The sequence below is a fragment of the Arachis hypogaea genome, chromosome 17, assembly GCF_003086295.3.
Source record: "Arachis hypogaea cultivar Tifrunner chromosome 17, arahy.Tifrunner.gnm2.J5K5, whole genome shotgun sequence".
Classification (NCBI taxonomy): domain Eukaryota; kingdom Viridiplantae; phylum Streptophyta; class Magnoliopsida; order Fabales; family Fabaceae; genus Arachis; species Arachis hypogaea.
The window spans coordinates 126,294,224-126,317,965 of record NC_092052.1 but is presented as its reverse complement, the minus strand read 5'-3'; the positions used below and the strand labels follow the sequence as shown (position 1 = coordinate 126,317,965).

General features: G+C 34.9%; 1 protein-coding gene and 1 long non-coding RNA gene across 3 annotated transcripts; both read left to right on the top strand.

The window, feature by feature from the left end:
* The first annotated feature begins 8,609 nt into the window (after window positions 1-8,609).
* Window positions 8,610-13,829, top strand: LOC112764605 (probable L-ascorbate peroxidase 6, chloroplastic/mitochondrial). Of its 2 annotated transcripts, none has more exons than XM_025810286.3 (12): window positions 8,610-9,044; window positions 9,142-9,285; window positions 10,743-10,863; window positions 10,935-11,035; window positions 11,126-11,213; window positions 11,999-12,066; window positions 12,158-12,244; window positions 12,500-12,574; window positions 12,700-12,777; window positions 12,853-12,957; window positions 13,161-13,232; window positions 13,545-13,829. In XM_025810286.3, the coding sequence occupies exons 1-12, from the start codon at window positions 8,802-8,804 to the stop codon at window positions 13,695-13,697; spliced, it is 1,335 nt and encodes a 444-aa protein (XP_025666071.1). In that variant the 5' UTR covers window positions 8,610-8,801; the 3' UTR covers window positions 13,698-13,829. The 2 variants fall into 2 exon arrangements, with proteins under 2 accessions (XP_025666071.1, XP_025666072.1); XM_025810287.3 differs by having other exon boundaries at window positions 13,386-13,829.
* An 8,489-nt stretch (window positions 13,830-22,318) lies between these two features.
* Window positions 22,319-22,686, top strand: LOC140180944 (uncharacterized). Its single transcript, XR_011875190.1, has 3 exons — window positions 22,319-22,381; window positions 22,455-22,526; window positions 22,617-22,686. It is a non-coding gene; the product is annotated as an uncharacterized lncRNA (long non-coding RNA).
* Window positions 22,687-23,742: the final 1,056 nt, after the last annotated feature.

Here is a 23,742-nt window from a genome sequence, read left to right as displayed (position 1 = left end):
ATGAAGCATAGTTCACTGTTATTGAGGAGTGTATGTGTATGAAGCAGATTACTTGCTGTGTTTGGAGCTGTGTATTAACTAAATTAGTTAATTTATACTTGACAAAGGGTACAAAAGATAGTGAAATCACTTAGTAAAATTAAGTTCTGTTAGTTATCGGAAATATATATCTGGTATATCAATTGAGATTAGTTTTGTTAAAAAGGAGTCTTGGGATGAGTCTTGAACATATATGTGTAAACTCAATAACATTGTTACTATATTGATTTTCTAAATAGCAATTACAGTGTTCTAGCATTCCAACTTCTAAGTTTTCCTTTCTTTTTGGTTTTTCATCCTGTTTTTTAGTAGAGTTTGTTCATGATCATCCACTAAAATCACTTCAGGCCATGTTAAAATTGTGAAACTATTACTTGTTCATTATAATCAGTCTTATGTTTATCTTTATTAATCTTTATTAATTTTTGTGCTAACAATTTTGTTATTCAGAACCTTGCTTTGTCCCTGTTAATTAACATACTTACATACATGATGAAAGACCAAAAACAACTAATTGGTTTTTGACTTTGTTATTAGAAAATCACTGCTAATTGGTAGATGAATTGAAACTTGAAAGTGCTATTGGCTAAGCTCAATAAACAGTAGCGGGAAAGAATGCAGTGTGTGATAATTAATGCTTCTAATACTTGGTCCAAAAAATAAAAAATAAACCCATATATAGTATATGTATACGGAATTTAATATCATCTGTAAAGATGAAAAAATAAATGTTATTAGTCTGAAATCCATTAAATTTCTGGTACTTTATCACAAAGTTAATCTGGCTAATCTGAAATCCTTTTTGGTTGATGATTTTTTGTGTAGTGTTTTAAATTTGGAAGATATTTTAGGATGTTTATTTATAATTTATATATTATTTTATTCTAAAATGATTTTTTCGGTTGAACTACCGATTAAACCGATTAGACCAATAAACCAATAAACCAGTAACTAGAGTGGTTTGATGACCGGTCCGATTTTCAGAACCTTGATAATTACTCCATGGACTAAACTATGTTGCTTTTGCTTTTGCTATGTTACCCTCATTTTTTTTTTGGACTTGGCCGTGTTACCGTCATTTAACTTATTAGGGATGGGTGGACTTTTTTGTTTTATATGTTTTTGTTTATGTTCTTTTTTTTTTTAACCAAAGATAGGAGACTCGAACCCGCAACTTCTTAATTGAGTATGAGGAGACTATGCCATTTGAGCTATAACTCATTGGCGTTTTTGTTTATGTTCTTGTTTTTTTTTTTTGTGACTAAATAGAAAAGAAAGAAAAAAAAGAGACAAAACCAAATTAATTGGCTAGGGTCATATCTAAATCTATTAGATGTTGAAGCTCACTCCATGGTTGGCTCCAATTCGAGTAAATATCCGCGACAGAAGCAGCTGCTTTAGCCATACAATCTGCAACACTATTTGCAGTCCTCTGAATTAAAAGAATAGAGACTCTCCAATTCCAATTCATAACCTCCTGTATATACTTTGCCAAATCCCATTCCGGAATATCCTTACCAAGCATTCTTTGGTTTACCAAGAAAAGAGCTTCTAAACAGTCTGTTTCACAAATAACCTCACGAAATTTACTCTCCCAAGCAAGAAGTAAACCTCTCCAAATTGCATACAATTCAGCAAAAAGAACACTGCATACTTCGACTTTCCCAGTGCAACCTTTCAACCAACATCCATCAGGATTGCGAATGATACAACCAAAACCAGCATAGCTAGAAGGAGCAAACCAACTAGCATCACAATTCAATTTAACAGAATAAACTGGAGGTGGAACCCAATGCAAACAAAGTGAAGGAGGAGACAGAGATTGATGCATAGCAAAAATAGTGTGAAACTCCCTTACTGAACTACGAATCAAACTCACCACTTTACTAGCACTCCATGAATCATCTATATTAAATAAGTCATGATTCCTGCTTCTCCAAATCCACCAGATGGTCGAAAAGAAAAGAAAAAAATTTTCACTCCTTGCACCTTTGTAGAGCCAATCATGTAAATTTGAGTTATCTGAATACAGGCCTAAAAGGTTCCAGACCTCCTTGGCACTAGGGCACTCCCGAAGACAATGAAGAATTGATTCAGAACCATTCTGACACCGATGACAGGTGCTAGATAAAGCTAAACCACGACCCAAATGAAACTCTGCCGTAGGAATAGCATTATGAAGACTGAGCCAAATCAAGAACTTGTACTTCTCAGGAATATGCAGTCGCCATACCCACAACCAATTATCATGCTCATTCCAGTCAAACTTTCTTTTGGCTAGCCAACTGTACCCACTCCTAGCTGAGTAAAGTCTAGAAGATGCCACACCCCACGACCAACCCGAACTCTCTCCAGCATTCAAATCCGGATTATAAGCATTCAAACGCTGTTTGACATCTTCTGGAATGATAGAGAAAATATCATGGAGATTCCATTGACCATCTTTCCAAACGTCTCTAATAGTTAAATCAGAGTCAGATATATGTACAAAAGGGATATCTTGAGCAATTGGGCCCTCAATACTCCAATTGTCAAACCAAAAAGATTGATCAAGTGACCCAACGCACCAAGAGAAGGCATCCTTAAGAGCACCAAAAGCCTTTGAGATACTCTTCCAAATATGAGAAGCATTGCAAGGGACAGGGCCATCTAAAACTCCCTCATTCCTCAGATACTTCGCCCTCAATAGAGCAACCCAAGGCTTGTCCTGACAATGAAAAAGTTGCCACACCAATTTACCAAGTAAAGATATATTAACACACGCAGGATCTCTAACACCCAGGCCACCAAATTTTTTTGGAGTGATCACGGTCCTCCAATTAACAAGAGAAAGACCTTTACCATCAACTTGACCCTTCCAAAGGAACTGTCTCATCATAGAAGATAATTTATCGCAAACCCAATTTGGAAAAAAAGATACCTGCATATGATAGACAGGAATGGATGCTGCAACAGAATTGATCAGGCAAAGTCTCCCTGCCTTATTTAAAAGCCTTCCTTTCCAATTAGCTAATCTTCCCCTCACCTTTTCAATCACCGAATGAAAAGAAGCCCTACTGGTACGGGAATGATTAAGGTTAACTCCAAGATATCTTCCTAAGTCCAAAGCAAAACGTATTGAAGAAACACTAGTAAAAATATCTCTTCTATGAGCAGTCACATTTTTAGAACAAAAAGCTTTAGACTTTTCAAGATTCACTTTCATGCCAGATGCCTTGCAAAAAATGTTAAGAGAATGCATGACCATTTGGACCTGACTCTTTGTAGCCTGACAGAAGAGTAAGAGATCATCTGCAAACATCAAATGAGAAAATTTTGGGCCACCCCTAGTGACAGAAACTGGTTTCCACACACCCTCGACCACCTTATGAGATATATAGCAAGCAAGTCTTTCCATACAAAGCACAAATAAGTAAGGAGACATTGGATCGCCCTGTCTAAGCCCCCTTCTAGGAGCAAAACTATCCAATCTATTCCCATTCCAAATAATAGAAAGAGATGATGCACGGACACAAGTCATAATCAAATTAACAGTGATGATAGGAAAACCAAAAGCAATGAGAGTACTCTCCAAAAACCTCCAATCCACCCTATCATAAGCTTTTTCAAGATCAATTTTAAAAGCAAGAGTACCTTTCTTGGATTTTGTGTGCTTCATGAAATTCAGAATTTTTTGGGCCACAATAATATTATCAGGAGCACCACGACCCGGAATAAAACCTCCTTGTAAAGGACTAACAATATCTGGAAGAAAAGGCCGAAGTCGGTTAGTCAATACTTTGGTGATAATTTTATAAATAACATTACACAAGCTAATAGGCCTGAAATCCCTCATAAAGGTAGGGTTATCAATTTTAGGAATAAGCACAATCAGAGTTTCCATGATGCTAGGATTTAAGAACTCTCCCAAAAAAGCGCTCCGGACAATATTCCAAATCTCAGTGCCTACTATCTCCCAATATTCTTTAAAAAAATAAGCTTGAAAGCCATCTGGACCAGGAGCCTTAAAAGGGCTCATACTGAATACTGCTGACTTGACTTCCGCAAAAGAGACAGGGTCAATTAACCTAGCACAAACCTCAGTGCTTAGAGTGGGCATCGGAACATCCTCTAAACAATCAACCTCAACCTCTTCCGTTGTACCAAAGAGATTCTTGTAAAAAGAGAGGGCTTCTTCCTGAAGAATATCTGGATCAGTAGACCAAGATCCATCTCTAACATATAATCCATGTACTCTATTATGGTTTCTATGCACCAAAGTCTGAAGATGAAAGAATTTAGTGTTTCTATCCCCATACTTGACCCACTGCTCTCTAGATTTCTGGTACCAAAAAAGTTCCTCTTGCAACAAAAGTCTATTGTAATCTTCCCTCAGTTCAGCTTCTTTAATTCTCAGAGATAACACATCGGTAACCTCCAAACGCCGTTGAATCTGATCAAGCTGATATTCCAGCTTCTTTTTTCGCACAAAAATATTTTCAAAAATCTTTGAGTTGAAGTCCAAAGAAGCCTGTTGAACCATCTTAAGCCTTTCGGTAACGCCTCCAAACTCTTGATTCCAAGCCTTACTAATAACATGTTTATAAGAAGGATGTGTTGCCCACGCAGCTTGGAACCTAAAAGAACGTGAACCTTTCACTCTGGGGCTACCATGACAATGAACTAAAATAGGACAATGATCAGAATGAAGCCTGCTAAGAATTTCAGAATAACCCTCAGGAAACATTGTCATCCATGCCTCATTAACTATAGCTCTATCCAACCTTTTAGCCAAGTCTCTGCCAGCCTGAACTGCTCTATACCAAGTATATCTCCTACCAGTCACTTTAAGATCAAAGAGCTCACAGTCATCTAGAGTAGTAGCTAATAGACTAGCTCTGTGAGAAGAAAAATAAGCACCTGTACTCTCATCTGGTGCCACAATCTCATTAAAATCACCAACGGCCATCCATGGTCTATTATGGCCTGAATTAATAGAACGCAAATGATCCCAAAGCATACATCTTTTTTCGAATTGAGGACTCCCATATACTGCACTACAAAGCCAAACTAAGTTACCCACACTCACTTTCACTGTGATACATTGGTCAATTTGATCAATAACCACACAAGAAGCATTAGCAATAGAAGATAGAAACCAAATGCCACCCCTGTGTCCTACTGCTTCCTCAATACCAACACAATAAAAACCCAACTTATCCCAAAAATTTTTCAAATTATTAAACATGGTATGAGTCTCAAAGAGAAAGAAGAAAGATGGTTTATATATTCTCACCAAATTTTTGCAATGCACACGGGCCATCTTGTTAGACGCACCCCTCACATTCCAGGCTATGATATTGAAACTATCCATAAAAACAGCAAAAAGAGAGCTCCAATATCAAACCTGAGACTCAACATGATGTCCCTGTCTTCGACGATCCTGCCTTTAATGGACTCTCAAGTTGCAGCCCAATTTTTTCCGTCGAAACTTGCACCATACCCGCCGTCGATGCTCCATCCTTATCTACTGGTGAATTCTGCAAAGAGTTTGGGCGAGGACGCTTTCGCACAGTGCCATTTGTTGTCTCACCTTGCTGCTGATGATGAACATTATGTCGGGTCCCTGAAGAAGCCACACTAACCGGTTTTCCAATATTGATGCCCCTGCTTAATTTTACTTTGGATCCAGTTGCATGTGTTGTACGTTGGTGATTAGGCCTTGTCCAAGTATTGGTAGCCTTGTCAGGAGTCTTCTTTACTTTTGGTTGGACCTGATGGGTGCTAAGAGAAGGCTTTTGACCCATTTTATACTTTCCTTTCCTAATCACTTGAGTCCAACCTTCCAAATCCTCATGTTGTGCATGGTCTACATGAACAGCATGCAAATCACTCTCCACCAAATCCGGGACAGTAACATTTACAGTCTCATCTCCAAGATTCTTGCCAAAATGAAAACTTGCCTTTTCCACATGTACTAGATTTTTTGAATTTGAACTTTCTGGCTGCTTTGCTACATCGCTGATCACCTTGGCATTAGTTCCTCCTCCTGCATTGCTGTCAGTCTTGCACACCTTCATATCATGACCAAACTTGAGACAGGAGCCACAAATAAGGTGAAGACTTTCATATTCAACCTCATATTCAACACCTTCAACAAGAATCTTCTTAGTCACTGGCAATCCTAAATCTATCTGAACACATGCTCGAGCATATCGTCCTCTTTCAGCTAATTTTGTTGCCAAATCAACCTTAACGGGAATGCCAACTGCAGCCGCAACACGGAGCATTGCATCTTCTTGGTAGCACCAAATTGGTAATTCGGAAATTCTAATCCACACTAAAGTTGCTCCAAAACAGTTTTCACTTGATCTAAACTCTTGATCCCAAGGCTTCACAGCCACATAATGTCCCTCGATCATCCACGGACCTCCTAAGAGAACCTTTTCTCGCTCCTCAGCTACATCAAACTTCACAAGAAAGTAGTCAAATCCCACGTCCAATAAATCAAAACCTCCCTTAATCCTCCATACCGTTCGGAGTTTATGAGACAATGCAGTGTAGCTATAATGTTTACATAGCACCTTAATCACTATAGCATCCTTATAAGGTTCTGCCAAGCAATTCTTAGTTTCTTGGGTAAACGTGACACTCGGTGGCAAAGGATCTCCTTGCTTCCCAGAAACTACCGCAATGTTATCTCCCGATAAAATTTCAACAAGTGAAAAAGCTTTAGCAATCTTGGAACCCACAATTTTGTCCCTGAAAGAAACCTTCAAAGGTTTAGAAATCCCTCCCAAAATATGATTCTCCTTTTCCTCTGATGCAATTTTTTGAGGTATAATTTTTGTTTTTATATTTTTGGACTTGAGGTATAATTTTTGTTTGAATATGGTTTTTGTATTGAAAAATCATATTTGTTATATCCAATCCCAAACTTTACCAAAACAAAAAATATGCAGACACAAAAAATGGTGTATTAATTAATCAAAACAATCGTTTGATAAGTCCCAAAAAGTCGTGTAGTAACTAGAAAACAAAAAATCATTCGATGGCCGTTAGGGGTGGCAATATGTACCCTACCCGCGGGTATCCAATCAGACCCCACCCGGTCGGGTAGAGTTGCCAACCCGATCCGCAGTGGGTAGGGTAGGGTGCGGGTAGGGTTTTCGTGCGGGTCGGGTAGGGTGCGGGTTGAGCCTCAACCCTACCCGACCAACCCGCACCCTATATATGTATATGTTATATACTTATATAAAAATATATTTTAAGTGGATATTGAACTAAAGACTTCCCACTAAATACAAAAGATCCTTAGTCATTAAAAGAAGATCATTAATTGATAATTTAATAAACTTTTTTTACATAAATGTCAGTCCTATTTTAAATTATCATCAAATTATATAATAACGTTGCATTTTTTTTTGTAACCCGCGGGTAGGGTCGGGTACCCGCGGATTAAGAGCGGGTAGGGTTAGGGTTGAGATATTCTCAATCCGCGGGTAGGATAGGATTGAATTTATATAAAAATCTCAACCTGCGGGTAGGATTAGGGTTGACTCCAAACCCTACCCTACCTACCTATTGTCACCCCCTAATGGCCGTCACCTCTCACAGTCTCAATGAAGCCTTCCGGGGTAAGACTCAAAAAAAAAAAAAAAAAAAACGCACACACAAATGAAGCACACCGTCATCAGTGATGCATTTTCAATTTTCCATGGATGGCAGCCGTTGGTCAAAATTCAAAAGAGAAGAAGACAATACTTCAAAGTTTGACGTTTTAACAAAGTCCTTGGATTTTCTTAAAATAATTTATCCTATTTTCATTTTTCAACTTCCTTTACATTTTAAAATGGGGGCATGTGGCCTTGACAAGATTCCTTTCTCACTGCTAAATAAAGTGAAAAAAAAAAAGACGATAGCATTTAAATTTGTAATTTTTATGTGTAGTTCAGGTTAAATTTTTATTTTTTATTTTACTAACTTTTTAATTTAGAGAAATTTAATCTTCCTATTAACTAAAATGTTATGTCTTTTATTAATTAGACAATTTTAATTATCTATTATTATTATATTTTATATAAATATTTTAAACTTAAATAAATCTATTAATCAGATTATTTTTTTTAATTCAAATCGACCATATATTTTTTCACAAAAAAATTATAATTCATAATTTATTGTTTTATTTATTACATAATAACAAATTATTTTATAATAAGTATCCACCCTTTCTCACTGCTCTCTCGTCTCTCCTCTTATGTGCCTTGGCCCTTGGGACACAATTTGCTTCAACAAGTATGAATGGGATGGATTTACACGGCATTTCCAGAAAATTCCAACGGTATTGCATGCATATAAATTCTTTAATAATATGTAATTGTATAAATATTAAATCTTAATCTAAAAAAATTGTGATAATTTTGGTTTAACAAATTCAAATTATTATTTTAAAATATTTAAATCAAATTCTTATAATTTGCATGAGCTTAAAATAAATATATTGTGTTTTATAAAAGTCAAATAATACGTTAAAAAAATATTCCATCATAACATAACATTTAAACCCTAATACGGAATAGACGAATAGTGGTGACTAGGAGTATTAATAATACTGATTAAGCATAAGGTGCGCTACTAACCAAACACAAGGAAAAATCGAGAGCGTTGCAGTGAGTAGGTGTGCGTGGCATCGCGCTTTTGGCAGAGAACATAATCAATTCATCATCCGAAACGCAAGGAGGGAATAAAAAGTGTTATAAACCCAAACAGTACCCAAACACATGGCAGAGCGTGTGTTCCTCACTCATCCTTCGCTCACTTTACCATCCCAACCGTCTCCAACAACCAGAATGGCCTCCACCGCCACAGCCGCCATCGCTGCCTCACGCATTATTCCCTCCGCCACCGCACTCTCCTCTTCATCTTACCGCTCCTTCTTCTCCTCCTCTTCAACTTCTCGTTCCTCGCTCAAATGCCTCCACCTTCACTCCTCTTCTCGTTTCTCTCACCTCTTCGTCAATCAGGTATTGTCTCCTCCATTTTGAGCTGTTAACTCTTAAACTTGAGCTCGCGATCGATTCATGTGTTCACTTGCTTGTGCTTTTCTTTTTGTGTTTTCAGCGAAGAGCTGAGGTTCGTGTTTCGAGTGGAGGCTATGCAACGGTTTCTTCTCCAAAGTCGTTGGCGTCTGATCCTGACCAGCTGAAGAGTGCTCGAGAAGATATCAAGGAGCTTCTCAGGACAAAGTTCTGCCATCCGATTCTGGTAAACCTTCATTTCTTGAGATCTCACTGTACGAGTTCACTATCACGAAGTCACGAGCTTCAGTTAGGTCTCCAAATACTCTAGAATTTTTGCACCTATTGTTCTTTTCGTTAGTAGAGACTAGAGCGTTTGAACTCGGATTCCAAGTGTTCACTCATTTTTTTTATGTTTTTATTATTTGTTTTCTTTTCCCGAACGCTTTGGGAAGTAGTGTATAGGCGGCGATGTTGTTCGTGTTCGAAATAAGTTGCATAATCAAGTTCCATGACTAGTTGACTATAAGCGTTGTTAGAGGGGTTCGAATAAGTTACATGATTAAGTTCCATGACTAGTTTACGCTGAATCCATGATCTAATTCACTTTTGCGGGGAGACTTGCATTATCGTTTGGATTAATTTCTCTTTTATTTGAATTTCTTTTTCAAATTGAATTTGATTAAAATTAACGATTATAAGTTTTGTTGTCATGGAGCATAATGAACACTCACATGTAATATGGAGATGGACCTTGTACCTTGTGATTGATGCCTTATGCCTTTGATAAGCTGGCCATGTCCTAGTTTTTCTCTATTATTTGTCTGCTGGATGGATAATTCTTTCTGATACACTGACTAGTATTCCAGTGGTCCAATATCTACAAAGAATGCTGGAAAGGTCCACACAGCACTTTATGCAGAATTTATCTCTGGTTTTAAAGGATCAGCTAATTGGTCATGATGTTATGATGTTGTGTAATACTCTTTGGTCTTCACATCACATTGACCACCAGAGATAGATAGATTAACCATTCAACTAATAAGATGATTGGAATGAGGCTACTGATTACATGTGAATTCTTACTTATGAACCTGACTTCCAAGGGTGGTGAGTAAAATTTAACAGTTGCCAAAATGACTAAAGCAAGATGTCAAACTCTTATGCATATATACTACATTGGATTTTGGATGATATAGACCTGCCCCATAGACTTGGATCTTTGTTACAGAATTTAATTTATGTAGCTATTTGGCATTTTCAGTGGGGTGTGTCCTAGTTCTCTTTACCACTTTTTGAGGGTTAGGTCCCATTGCTATGGGAGAAGTAAAATTTCTATGGAAATGTTCAACCTTGGCTACAGTATGGTTACTTACTCTGGGATAATACTTATTGGTTACTGTTTAATTTGTGCAAAGTTCATGACCTCTCTTTTGGGGTTTCTTCAGTGACATTTCAAGGATCTAAAAGCTTCTCTAATGACCTTGCATGTGCCTGCACACGTGGTTGTGTAGGAGATTCCTTATCATTCTCATTCTTTGTAATTTTCCATTCAATTATTTTTCTTCTAAAACAAATAAATATAAATATAATTTTAGTCACCAAAAAATCACAAGTCACCAAAATATATATATATAATTTTTTTGTACAATTTTATGTTACGTTCTTAAGTATCTACAGTTCACATAGAATTTTACGTGATAGATTCGCTTGGGATGGCATGATGCTGGTACCTACAATAAGAATATTGAGGAATGGCCACAGAGAGGTGGTGCTAATGGTAGTTTAAAATTTGAAGTTGAGCTGAAACATGCAGCCAATGCTGGTAATGATATACTAAACGTCGCGATTGTTTGAATTTTGCTTATTGTTTCCCCTGATGAGTTGCCATTCCAGGACTTGTGAATGCATTGAAGCTTCTTCAGCCAATCAAAGACAAATACGCTCGTGTGACGTATGCAGACTTATTTCAGTTGGCTGGTGCTACTGCTGTTGAGGTTACCTGACTCCTTGCTCTGCTTCAGGACTAACTTTTGGCTACATAACTTAATTAAAAGATATATTGATTACTTTCTTGAAATTGTCAGGAAGCTGGAGGCCCAAAAATCCCTATGAAATATGGAAGAGTGGATGTCTCATCACCTGAACAATGTCCTGAAGAAGGCAGACTTCCAGGTTAGTAGGCCATATATCCAGTGTGCTAAGAAAAAAGCATGTGACCTAATGTATCTAGCCACGTTAATTAGGATTCCATTGGAAATCATAGAAGTCAAGGCATTGGAATAAATTAATCATAGTAAAGAGCTTTAGTCTTTTATTGCTGTTCTTGAAAAGTTAAAATATGTTTATTCTTCTTATTGAACCTAAGAATTAGATCGAAGCGTAATTTTTTCACCTGTACTGCACCTTCTCTATTGTTTGTAGACTTGGACTGGCTAATGACTAAGCTATCAGCATTATAGAGTAACTAAATTGATTTACATTACTAGTTTTAATTTATCAATTTTGAACCAATTTGCAAGTTTGCCACTTTGCCAAGCACTTCCAAATGGAAACTGAAAAGCTTAATACCTTAAATTATTTATATTACGCTTTTATAAACAATGATGAATATCTATGATGGCTTAAGAAGTAAATAAATTTGTCTGGTTCAATCTTCATTTTATCTTCAAAACTTCAATTAGCCCAATTCATTCTAGCCAAAAACAAAAATTATCAAGAAAATTTGAACCCAAACAAAAATAAAACGAAAACAGACAAACAATTTGGTTTTTCAGACTTGCATGGATTGCAGTTATAGGACTTGATTCATGTTCGACTGGAAATTTAGTTATGGTAATCGGGTGAGACACAAGTCTACAACTATTAAAATTTTAAATCATGCATTTTTAGAATATAGTTAATATATACACTTTAAAATTGTGTTGATATAGCTAACTGACAAACATTGCTGTACTCAGATGCTGGTCCTCCCTCACCGGCTGATCATTTGCGTCAAGTTTTCTACAGAATGGGTTTGAATGACAAGGTGATTTCCGTTGTTTCCAACAAGGATCAAGGTTTTAAGTTGGATCCTGGAAATATTATACGTGATTTTGATCAAGTTACTGAACCTGCAGGAAATTGTTGCATTATCTGGTGCGCACACACTGGGAAGGTCCAGACCTGAACGAAGTGGCTGGGGCAAGCCTGAGACTAAATATACAGTATATTATCTTCCCTTTCTCCCCCTACTTGTTTGATGATTTTGTACTAGTAAATTTATTTCAATTCTTCTAAGTCGTATTCTAATTCTAAATATGATATTTGATATTTTGCATTACCAGCAAGCACTAAAAGTCCGTTCTTCTTCGGGCATGTTATGTTTTATGTTAATCTTCTCTATACACTGCATATTATATGCCCTTTTGCCTATTCCTTATCAGAATATTTTATAATTGTAATTTTCTTTCGATCTACAGAAAGATGGACCAGGAGCACCTGGAGGACAATCCTGGACAGTACAATGGTTGAAGTTTGATAACTCATACTTCAAGGTCTTTACCACTACTTCTATTATCACCTTTTTTCAAAAAAAAAAAATGTTTAAAAAAGTAATGGACATTGATAGCGTAGGGGAGTATACAGGGGTTATGATTTCCTTATTCCCTTTTGTAAGCAGGACATCAAGGAAAAAAAGGATGAAGATTTATTGGTATTGCCAACAGATGCTGTTCTTTTTGAGGATCCATCCTTCAAGGTAAGTAACTGGAGTTTTATTTTCCATGGCTATTTTACAAATGCACATAAAATTAAACTTCTGTCTAACTTGCAGGTTTATGCTGAGAAGTACGCTGAGGATCAGGTAGCATTCTTCAACGATTATGCTGAAGCCCATGCCAAGCTAAGCAACCTTGGTGCAAAATTTGATCCTCCAGAGGTTTGTTGATTTTAAGTTACCCTTACATTTATTTAAATTATATATCATGGACTTGCTTATGTGACCCACACCTGGAGATTTTGTTCTTGTTTATATAAAGCTTCCTGAGCATTTCTCTTCATTTCCTGCACATACGTGGGTCCATATAATGAGTTCTTGACCAAGTTACCCAGTAAAAGTTCCCCTTGGTATGTGTTTGTCAGGGCATAGTATTAGATCCTTCTCCAAAGCCACAAGCAGAGAAGTTTGAAGCAGCAAAGTACTCAACTGGAAAGGTTCTTTTCTTGCACCGTTTATACTCATATCTTACTATTCGTTTAGCTGACAGTTGTAGAAATTTGTTAGGCATCTCGTGAAAGACTAACACAAGAAAATTTCATATATATGTGCGTATTGTTCATTGTTTCAATTTTTCTGGTTTGGTGCAGGATTAAAAACAAGTGTCATGTTTTCTTGTCCCAGTATCTTCTTTTAGTAAAACAGGAAGAAGTATTTTCAAATCATGTGATATCCTTGTAAAATTTGGAAGTCTTAAATGAAGAAGAAAGGGAATAAAAAATTCAATAGTGTGCCTATTTGAATTGCAGAGAGAGCTATCTGATGCTATGAAGCAGAAGATTCGATCTGAGTATGAGGCAATTGGTGGAAGCCCAGATAAGCCCCTACAGTCAAACTATTTTCTTAATATCATGATTATCATTGCTGTTTTGGCACTTTTGACATCACTGCTTGGAAACTAGTTTTTGTCCCCCCCCCCCCCCCTCCCTCTTTTTTTTCTCTTCTCTGGGCTTCCCTATAATTGCATTGTCATTTACATATACTTATTCTAACTTATTCTGGTGGCTATCAAATCTCTTAATGCATTGATGAAACGAGCGCTTGACTGTTGCTTATTAATGACATTAGTTGGTCTATTTATTATATTATGAAAGCTACATACTTGGGATTAAGAAGGTTAAACAAAACTTTGGGTGCTTTCCTTTAAAAAAGCTTCTCACTTCCAAAGATCATAGGGGAGGGAGTCCTTGTATTTCTTTGAAGGTTGAATTCAACCTTCTTCGAATGCAAAAACGAAATTCCAAGTGCTGCTAGCTACTTGTTTTGTCGTTTCTTTTCTGAGCTTATATTAGACGTTGAATTCGTATTCGTTGAACGGGTGAACTGACGTTTATTCTCCATTTTCATGATTTTGCAGTTTGTAAGTTGAGGTTGGTACTTGGTAACATCTTTGTTATTTATTATTTTAGTCTGCATAATCTGACATCTAAGTTTAGTTGGTTTAGTTTAAGAAATATAATAAATAATTTCGATAATCTAAAAGTGACAATGCAAATTGGTCATTATTCACAATTTTAAATTCATTTATTAATCTTCTACCAAAAATATTGTAATTCTACTCAAACAATAATTCACATACTAATTATAGACCACGATGTTCTGCAAGTTGGAGATAATTTGTGAAATGCAAGTGGTAGCGCATATGCATCTCTGGAGAGTCTAACTAGTAACTACTAGATTACTTATGACTAGGTATTTTTTGGCTGAAAATAATAATGAATGATTATAAATATTATTATTCATGCTTCCCAATTTCCGGAAATCTATGTGCAAATTAAATGTCAACGGCATGTTTGTCTTGTTTTATTTGGTATTGACTCCATTGTCGTTACATATTATATAAAAGTAGCAAACTGTAACATCTTTTTTAGTGCGTGATGTCAAAACAGTAAGCTCTTTCGATTATTATTATATTTTTGTTGTTCGATGGAAGCTCTTTCGATTATTGTAATGGTAGATGAGCAGAATTTCTAGAAAGGGGGTCGTCATTGTTAGACTTTTGCTTTTTGTTTTTTGTTTTTAATATGTTGGTCAAAGCTTGTTAAATTTCATAAATTATAATGATTTATGTATTATCTATGGTTAAAGATAACAAAAACACTAGTATTAGGAACTATTTTATGTCAGCAAAATGCTTGGTCAAAGTTAAAAGTTGTCCATGTAAAACGAGGTCATTTGAAAGTTGCTTTTTAACATCCAAAAGTGCAAAGTTGCAAAAAAATAATATAAAGTCTGTTACCATGTTGGAAGCATATGGGATCTAGAGTAAATTATAACTTGCATAGATGCATGATGCATCGTGTTCAATATGCTTTTCTCCTTCACCCTATTTTGTGGCACTAGGCCCTTCGAGTCTTTACCATGCCATCAAAGTGGGATTGTGGGAAAACGAGTTTCGCTTGCTCACAATTTGTTTTCCTGATCAGTTTGAGGTTGAAATTTAGAGAACTTAGGTCAAAATTAGGGGGAAACGAGTTTATCTTGCTGAGAATTGCCCCAAGTTGAGGTTTAAATAATGGTTTTGTTGAGCAAGATTATGGAATTATCTGCAAGTTGTTCTTCACATCTAATTTGTTCCGAAAATGTGATTTCCTTAAACTGATTTACTTATCAGTTTGAAATTTAGATTACATATGTAAGTGAAGAAGGAAATTTTTTTTTTTTTGTTTCCCACGGTATCCTCGAATCCGCCAGGTCAAGGACTAATCCGTCGCGGTATTGAACTCCATTTAAGGGTTTGCTGCTGGCTAATGGGTGTTTACAAGTTTAGAGAGCGAAAATTTGACTAACAATTGACTGATAATAAATGATAGCTACAAAATTAAAGCACCTTAGAAAATCAAGGATAAAGTTAAATATTTAAATTATTAAAGTAAAAATAAAATTTTAGACAAATGTTAAGAGCATCCAATAAGCTTTTCCTGAATTATACAAACTTAAAAAAGCTAATGAGCCATAATAGTTTGGACAGCCATAATTTTACAGACAAAAAGGTCACTTCTGTTCTTGCATATTACTACTAGATTAATCGTCACTGGACTATTAAAGGATGGGAACTTTACTACACAGATTAAAATTGTATAGGGACAGTATAAATTTTTTTTATAGTTATTTTTTATTATATTATTGCTGTTCAAAATGTGGGTCCTAATTTTTTCAAGTACTATTTCATCCATTAAAAAAAAATCTATAAACTTATATTTTTATCATATAATTTACCTTAAAGAATTTATAACTTCTTCGTTTATGAACTTCAAGGACTAAGCAACACTTATGCCATTCATGATTACGAAGATTGTTTAAACAGAAGAGGACTGAAAGATAGCAAATATAGAACTCATGGAAGGGTAAATATTTTTTTATTTTTTGGTCGTGGTGGAAGGGTAAATATAAAGTGAGTAAATAGCTTGATTAGCTTCCCTTTTTTGTCCCGCTTAAAAGATGATGACCACTATCTTGATTTGATTCATATGCATTGCATATTACCGCAAAAGAGTAGCGACACACTCTGATTCTCTCATGGTGGAGCAGTTCAATGCAATGTAAGAATGATGATTGATTAAATAATAAGTCTTAATACATTGTTATTACGTATCTGATTTTTCATTATTATCCTCTATAATTTTCATCATTTCTATCATACAATGCGTAACCATCAGTAAGTACGAGAGAGAGAAAACCAAATTAGTCACTTTAGAGCCTTCAGTCGAAATTCGAAGGGAAAATATCAAGAAAAACAAAGCCATTTTAATTGACAAAAAAAATTCAAAAAATGACAAATCAAATAGTGACAATGCACGCTTTCTATAGTATGGGGCCCCTCAAATGCTTCATTTTGTCCGAGCTGCTCGAGAATCGGATTCTGTTTATTACGCGTTTGTTGTTGACAAATAAGGGAACCAGTACAATCTCAAACCGTGAATAATTTGAATTCTACGTCCATATCTTAAACCAAAGAAAAAGAGGGGAAAATAGAGGAAAAAATAATTTAGAAGACGATGGTTTGAGACTTTGAAATTTGAACGGTTGGAACTTGAAATTTTGGACTTCGAAGACGAATAGAAAAGCCTACCCTTGATCTCGCCAGTGCAAGAACCCTATGGTCTAATACCCAATGAAATTTCATTTGATTTTTACAAACTGCTCTTAATTTGCTTGTTTATCACTCTAACATTCATAGGAATAACCAACTTATGTTGTAATTTGTAAACATAAATATAGATGGAAGTAAATTACATAATTTGTCATTGGTCTTTGGTCTAAGGTAGTAAATAAATTGAAAAAATGTTTCAAGTCATTTTAATTTTTTTTAAGGTAAAAAGTCATTTAATTAAAATAACACACTACAAAATTTTGAGAAAAAATCTTGTTAGACCTAACAACAGACGCTAGCTTCTCTGAAAAATATTTGTTTTTGGACATATTTAAGGTGTATATTAAAATTAGTTATTAATATAAAATATATATTAAAATATAAAAAAGTATATGAAATAATCTTTATAATAAACAATGTAAATATCAGGTTAAAAAAGCAATGTTTAATTAATTTTAAAAGTCAAATTTTTAATAATCATAATTTAAACTTAACTTAATTTTATTTTCACTCCCACTCACCTTACAAATTTTAATTTCTCTCAGCGCCGTTAGTTGCGCCTCCACTCTAATTTTCTTCTTCTTTTTCTTCCCTCCACAACGTCGGTGTCAGTTTAAAATCAAAGAAACATCCATCTAAAAATAAAGTAACATCTCCTAAAATAAAAGAAACATCAAATCCATCATTAAAGAAACATTCAAAAATATGAAAAAAACATCCATTATTACCCACGGGACAGACGAGCAGCTGCGTTGATTCTTCAAAAGGCGTGACGCAGGGAGCGGTCGGGACCATTGGCGGCGTTGCTTCCAGGAAGCACAGACGCGACCAAGCACAGGGGAGAAGAGGACCGGCATCTTAGTCTAGAACGTGTGGCGAGGCACGACGTAGGGAGAAGAGGACGAACGACGGTATTACTTGCGGGGAGCACGGTCGCGGTGCGACTGAGGGGAGAAGAAGGCACGCAGCGGCAGCGTCGCTTGCAGGGAGAACAGGGACGGCGTGACACATGGGAGAAGAAGGTGCAGTGGCGACATCTAGAGCAGGGGCGACGCGACGCACGCAAGAAGAAGGTTCAGTGACGACATTGGTTGCAGGGAGCACAGAGGTGGCGCGACGCATGGGAGAAGAAGGTACAGCGGTTGCGGCACGTTGCTTCTTCAGACAGTGGTGGCGGCGACAGTGAGGTGCATTGGTGACAGCGCGAGAGAGAAAGGGGAGTAAAGCGGCTGCGCTAAAAGGAGAGAAAAGTGGAACCGTGGAAGGTGAAAGGCTAAGGTTGTGGTGGGTGTAAATGGGGTGGGATGTTTTTTGTTTTAGTGGACCTAAGGTGTAGCCCGTTATTTACGTTGTTTACATCTCCCACGTTGTCTACCTAGCAAAATTCTTAAAATATAAAATATATATTAAAATTAAATTAAATATAAATACAAAGTGATTAATTTTAATAACTGATTTTAAGGTGCATATAGTATTTTAAATTTAGAAAGGATATCTTTTGAACTATTTAGCTAAGAACAGATCTAATTATTCAAATTAATCACATTAATTGTATCTGTGTGCCCTTATGATTCCCGTAACTTCTCTTTGTTGTAGTGTATAATGAAGGATAAACTACCATTTTTATTCATGAATATTTAGAATATTGACAAATCTACCCACAAAAACAATTGACTTTCTACCTATGAAAGATAAATTTTAATTAACAAAACTACCTGAACCTTAAAAAAATTATTCAAAATTTCTAAACTATCCTTAACCTAGCTTACTTCACCCCCCAATCCCCATCTCTTCACAACCATCCTAATCCCCAATTTTTTTGCCACCATCACCCAAATCCTTCCTCTTCCAACTCTCATCCCTAACTCTTTACCATTGTCGTCGCCGCCAATTTTACCACCACCACATACATTGTTCTTGCCTGTGATTTTTTTCCCAAAGTCTACCCATTTTTTTCCCCAAATTCTATTCTATTCGATCATGTAGCATGCTAAAACAGAGAATTAATTGAATAATTACTATGCAAATGGGGTAAGAGAGCTTGTTGACAAATCTGGAATTGTTGGGGCCGCCGTAGAGGTGGTCGATGCCGATTTAATTGGCAAAGAGGGAGGTGACGCTTGTTGACGAATCTGGAAGCGTTGGTGCCACTATGGCGGTCGTCAACGTTGATTAGGCGGCGAAGTGGAATGAATGATTGATTTGTTGTGATTATTTGCAATAAAATTTGAGAACAGATATGTAGATTCTATGTTCTATATGCTGATTTTTTCCGTGTTAAACTTAATTATGTTTCTGTAAATTCCTATACAAGGAATATTGGGAACTTGCCGCTTGTCTTATTGCTAGTTTTTTTTTTTTTTTTTGCATGGTCAGAGTGTGCAGTGATATAATAATGCAATAAATTTGGGGATAATTTGAGTGCTTACAGTATTATGTGAAAATCCAAGAGAGAAAGAGAGGGTGGTGATGGCGATAAAGAGATAGAGGTTGGGGGTGGGATGGCAGTGGTGAAAGGATGAAAATTAAAGATGGAGTAGGTTAGGTTAAGAAGGATAGTTTAAAAAATTTGAATAATTTTTTAGGATTCAGGTAGTTCTGTCAATGGAAACTTATCTTTTACGGGTAGAAAGTCAATTTTTTTTTCGTGAGTAGATTTATCAGCGTTCTAAACATTCATAAGTAGAAATAATAGTTTATCCATATAATGAACATGCATGATAACGCTTCATGTTTATATGCTATTATGCTAATATAATAGTATTGACTTATGGTATGCTAATATAATAGTGTTAAATATTGATGTTCATATATTTGTTGGATAACGAAAGACTTTTATATCAGTTCTGCTATAAATACAAGTCTTTTTGACAAATAAATCCGACCAAGTTGGTCCAAACCCAATAAAAACCAACCTTAGATTAGAGTGCGTGTAACCCAACTATTGAATAGCGCGAACGTCATTATGAAAAACAGTTCTTATCCCTTGATCAGAACCGCAACGCTCATAATTCAAACCATGCTCAAAATCTCTTAAAAATCTCTCAAAATTGTTGCGAAAAGTCAAGAAAATTTCAAAACTAGTTTCGAAATCTTCACCAAGAAACACAGAAAGAGAACACAAAAGATTATTGAAGGTAATGTTGACTAATCATCGTATTTTCTCACTTTTCTTTCTCATTTCGATTGTAAAATACTACATAGTGATAATTCTGTTTATTTAGTAGATTAATTTTGTGTTCTTACGTTGAAGTATATATTACTGTTCTCATTATACGCTTCATTTAGTGATAACTGGGTTAGGTCGGTGTAAATATTACGTATAGTTTAAGCTATATTTACATGTGTTTGAGGGATTTGCATATGTTTTTGTCCATTTTTTAGAAATTTTTTTCATCGATTTGTTGTAACAATCCATAGAATTTTGTTGTTGTGCTTCTGGTATCATTTTATGCATGTTTGATTGAGTTGCATATTTTTGTGACCTCATATTGTATGATGTAATCAAAAAATAATAGTGGTGTATTTAGTTTGCCTTTCGATGTATTTGGTTTGTCTTTTGGTGTATTTCATATGAATTGAGGTGTACCAGTGCTTTTGTCCTCTTTATGCTATAACTAGACAACAGAATATTATTCTTGTGGTTTTGATATTATTTTTACATATTTGAGTGATTTGCATCCGTCCATTTTTCAGGAATTTTGTTCATGGATTTGTTGTAACTACCTATAGAATTTTTTTGTAGTATTTCTGGTATCATTTTATGCATGTTTCATTGAATTACATGTCTTTTTGACCTCACATTGTATGATGTAATAAAAAAATAATAGTGGTATATTTGGTTTGTGTTTCGATATATTTGGTTTGTGTTTCAGTGTATTTCATGTGAATTGGGGTGCACATGGTGCTCTTGTTACCTATTAACCCCTTTTTTTATTCCTTACAGAAAAAATGACAAAAAAACCAAGCGTCAAAATATAATGTAAGCATGTATATATTTGAACAACTCATTTTTTTGTATAAATATAGTTTATTTACATGATTCTTATTTATTTACAGAAAATTATTATTTGAGATGCTCCACAAGATCCATTCATGATAAATACTACAACATGAGCGATGACAAGAAAGTCATTGTTCAAGAAATCGGATTCGGTGGTATGATGCATGTCCCTCCCATGAATGTATCACATATAAGCTCTTGAAAGAATTGGCATATTCATTTGATCTATACCATAACACACTAGATATACGGTATGGTATAATCAAGATCATCCAAGAAAATATAGCAGCTGCCCTTGACTTGACTGTATCTGGTAAAAATCTATTTTATAATATATTCTGTAAATTAATTTTCGGTGTAGTATCAAATTATTTTTTTGCTATTGAAATATTTTTGCTGCTTTTGCAGGGCCAGGTATCCAGCCAAAGTTAATTTTCAAGAACTTAGTGAGGAGAATAAGGAAGTTATTAAAAACTTCCAAGGCAAGACTTTGTCGAAATTCACAACCTTTATGATGGAGATGAGTGTTGATGGAGAGGAAAATCGGCTGAAATTAAAGAGCACATTCATCCTCTATATTCAGATGTTCTTCTTGTTGCCGAGAACGATAAACAAAGTTTATCTCGTTCACTTGCTACCCATTCTTCACGTGGACACAATACGTCAATGGAATTGGGGTGGTCATGTGCTCAACTTCCTCATCAAGGGTATCAGAGAGCACACATTGCACAAGAAATATGCTGTTAATGGCTGCCTCTATGCTCTGATAATTGTATATTTTCATGAATCCACACACAAAAATAGGCCGGTGATGAAATTTCTGAACCACCATGGGTGCAACATTGGACCAAAAAGTTGCTGGTTAAAAGAATACAAGCTGAGATTAAGGATGATATGGTAATTCAACAGAATTCTTTCTTTAAATTTCGGTGTATTAATTATAAATATATTGTGTAAACAAATATATTTTTTTTGTTTTAGGACATCATGAAAAGAGCACAACTGAAAAAACAACCAAAAGACAAACAAAATGGAGAAAGGAAGGAAGAAAAAAAGGAACAAAAGAAGCCACAAAAGAAGAAGACTATTTCTTTGGAAAGGAAAAGTGTTGCTAAGTCTGAGTCTGATTATGAACATGACTCTGAGGAGACACAAAAAGAAGAAAACTACCTACAAGAATGAAAAAGAAGTAAGTATTATTATTTGGTGTATTTTGTCAATTTTATTGTGTTTATTTTCCTGATGATTATCTGCTTTTTCAGGATAGAATCCAAAAAAAAGAAGCATGTTATTGTGGATTTATCTTCAGAGAAAGAAACTGAATTTGATGATGAGTAAGATTCAGAATCTATCATTGTAATGCGATGTTTTTCATTTTCGTCAAAATTTTATTTATTAACAGAATTTTTTGTATGTATTGTCAAAAGTGAAAAAAGCAAGGAAATTAGAAAGAGAAGATTGACCAAAAAAATTCACAAGCCTGCAGAGAAGTAAGTATTATTTTTTGGTATATTTTATCAATTTTATTGTGTTTATTTGCCTGATGATTATTTGCTTTTCCAGGATGAAATTCAAAAAAAGGAAGCACGTTATTGTGGATTAATCTTTCGAAAAAGAAAGTGAATCTAATGATAAGTAAGATTCAAAACCTATCATTATAATGCTATATTTTTTATTTTTGTCAAAATTTTATTTATTAACAGAATTTTTTGTATGTATTATCAGAAGTGAAGAAAGCGAGGAAATAAGGAAAAGAAGATTAAAGAAAAAAAAAATCAAAAGCCTGCAAAAAAAGTAAGTGTTTCTTTTCGGCGTATTTTGTCAATTTTATTGTGTTCATTTGCCTGATGATTATTTGCTTTTCCAGGATTGAATCTAAAAAAATGAAATATGTTACTGAGGACTCATCCTCCAAAAAAGAAACTAAATCTGATAATGAGTAAGATTCAGAAACTATTATTGTAATGCTATGTTTTTTCATTAAAATTTTATTTAAAGCGATGAAATAAGGAAAAGAAGATTAAAGAAAAAAAATAAAAATCCTGCAAAAAAAAAAAGTGTTTCTTTTTGGCATATTTTGTCAATTTTATTGTGTTCATTTGCCTGAGGATTATTTTCTTTTCCAAGATTGAATCTAAAAAATTGAAATATGTTACTGAGGACTCATCCTCCAAAAAAGAAACTGAATCTGATAATGAGTAAGATTCAGAAACTATTATTGTGATGCTATGTTTTTTCATTAAAATTTTATTTATTATCAGAATCTTTTGCATGTATCGTCAGAAGTGAACAAATGCAAGATATAAGAAAAGCAAGATTGAAAAAAATAAATGATAAGCCTGCACAAAAGTATGTGCTATTTTTTGGTGTATTTTTCTAATTTTATTGTGTTTTTTTTTCCTGATGATTGTTTGCTTTTTCAGGATGCAAGAAAAAACCACTGATATTCCAAAAATTGAGCTCCACTCCACATAAGCTCACTATGATTCTTCGCAAACGTAAGATTCAATGTCTAAAATTCTTTTTTTGCTAAATTTTTTTAAAATCTGATGTAATTATTCTAGTTTTACTGAATAATGTTTATTTTGTCCTTAGAGTGTCACATGTAAATTTGGCAAATGAAAATACTACTGTGTTTATAACACAGACAAGCTACCAGAGCACTGTAAATCAACCAAATGATAACATGTAATTTTTGTTTCTCTTACCATTTCTTTAATTCTTGTGCTACCATATTCTGTTTCTGATTTCATATTTTTTTATAGAAAACAAGTCCTTTAAGATTTTATACAAGAAAAAAAAGGTAAGAAAAAAAAAGAAAAACTGCAACTATGTAAATTCTCATACAAAA

Bases quoted from the DNA above. Each gene is read 5' to 3' on its own strand.
- LOC112764605 (XM_025810286.3), top strand. From the start codon at position 8,802: ATGGCAGAGCGTGTGTTCCTCACTCATCCTTCGCTCACTTTACCATCC. The intron at 10,864-10,934 runs GTAATGATATAC...TTGCCATTCCAG, and splicing joins GAAACATGCAGCCAATGCTG to GACTTGTGAATGCATTGAAG. The intron at 12,778-12,852 runs GTAAGTAACTGG...TCTAACTTGCAG, and splicing joins TTGAGGATCCATCCTTCAAG to GTTTATGCTGAGAAGTACGC.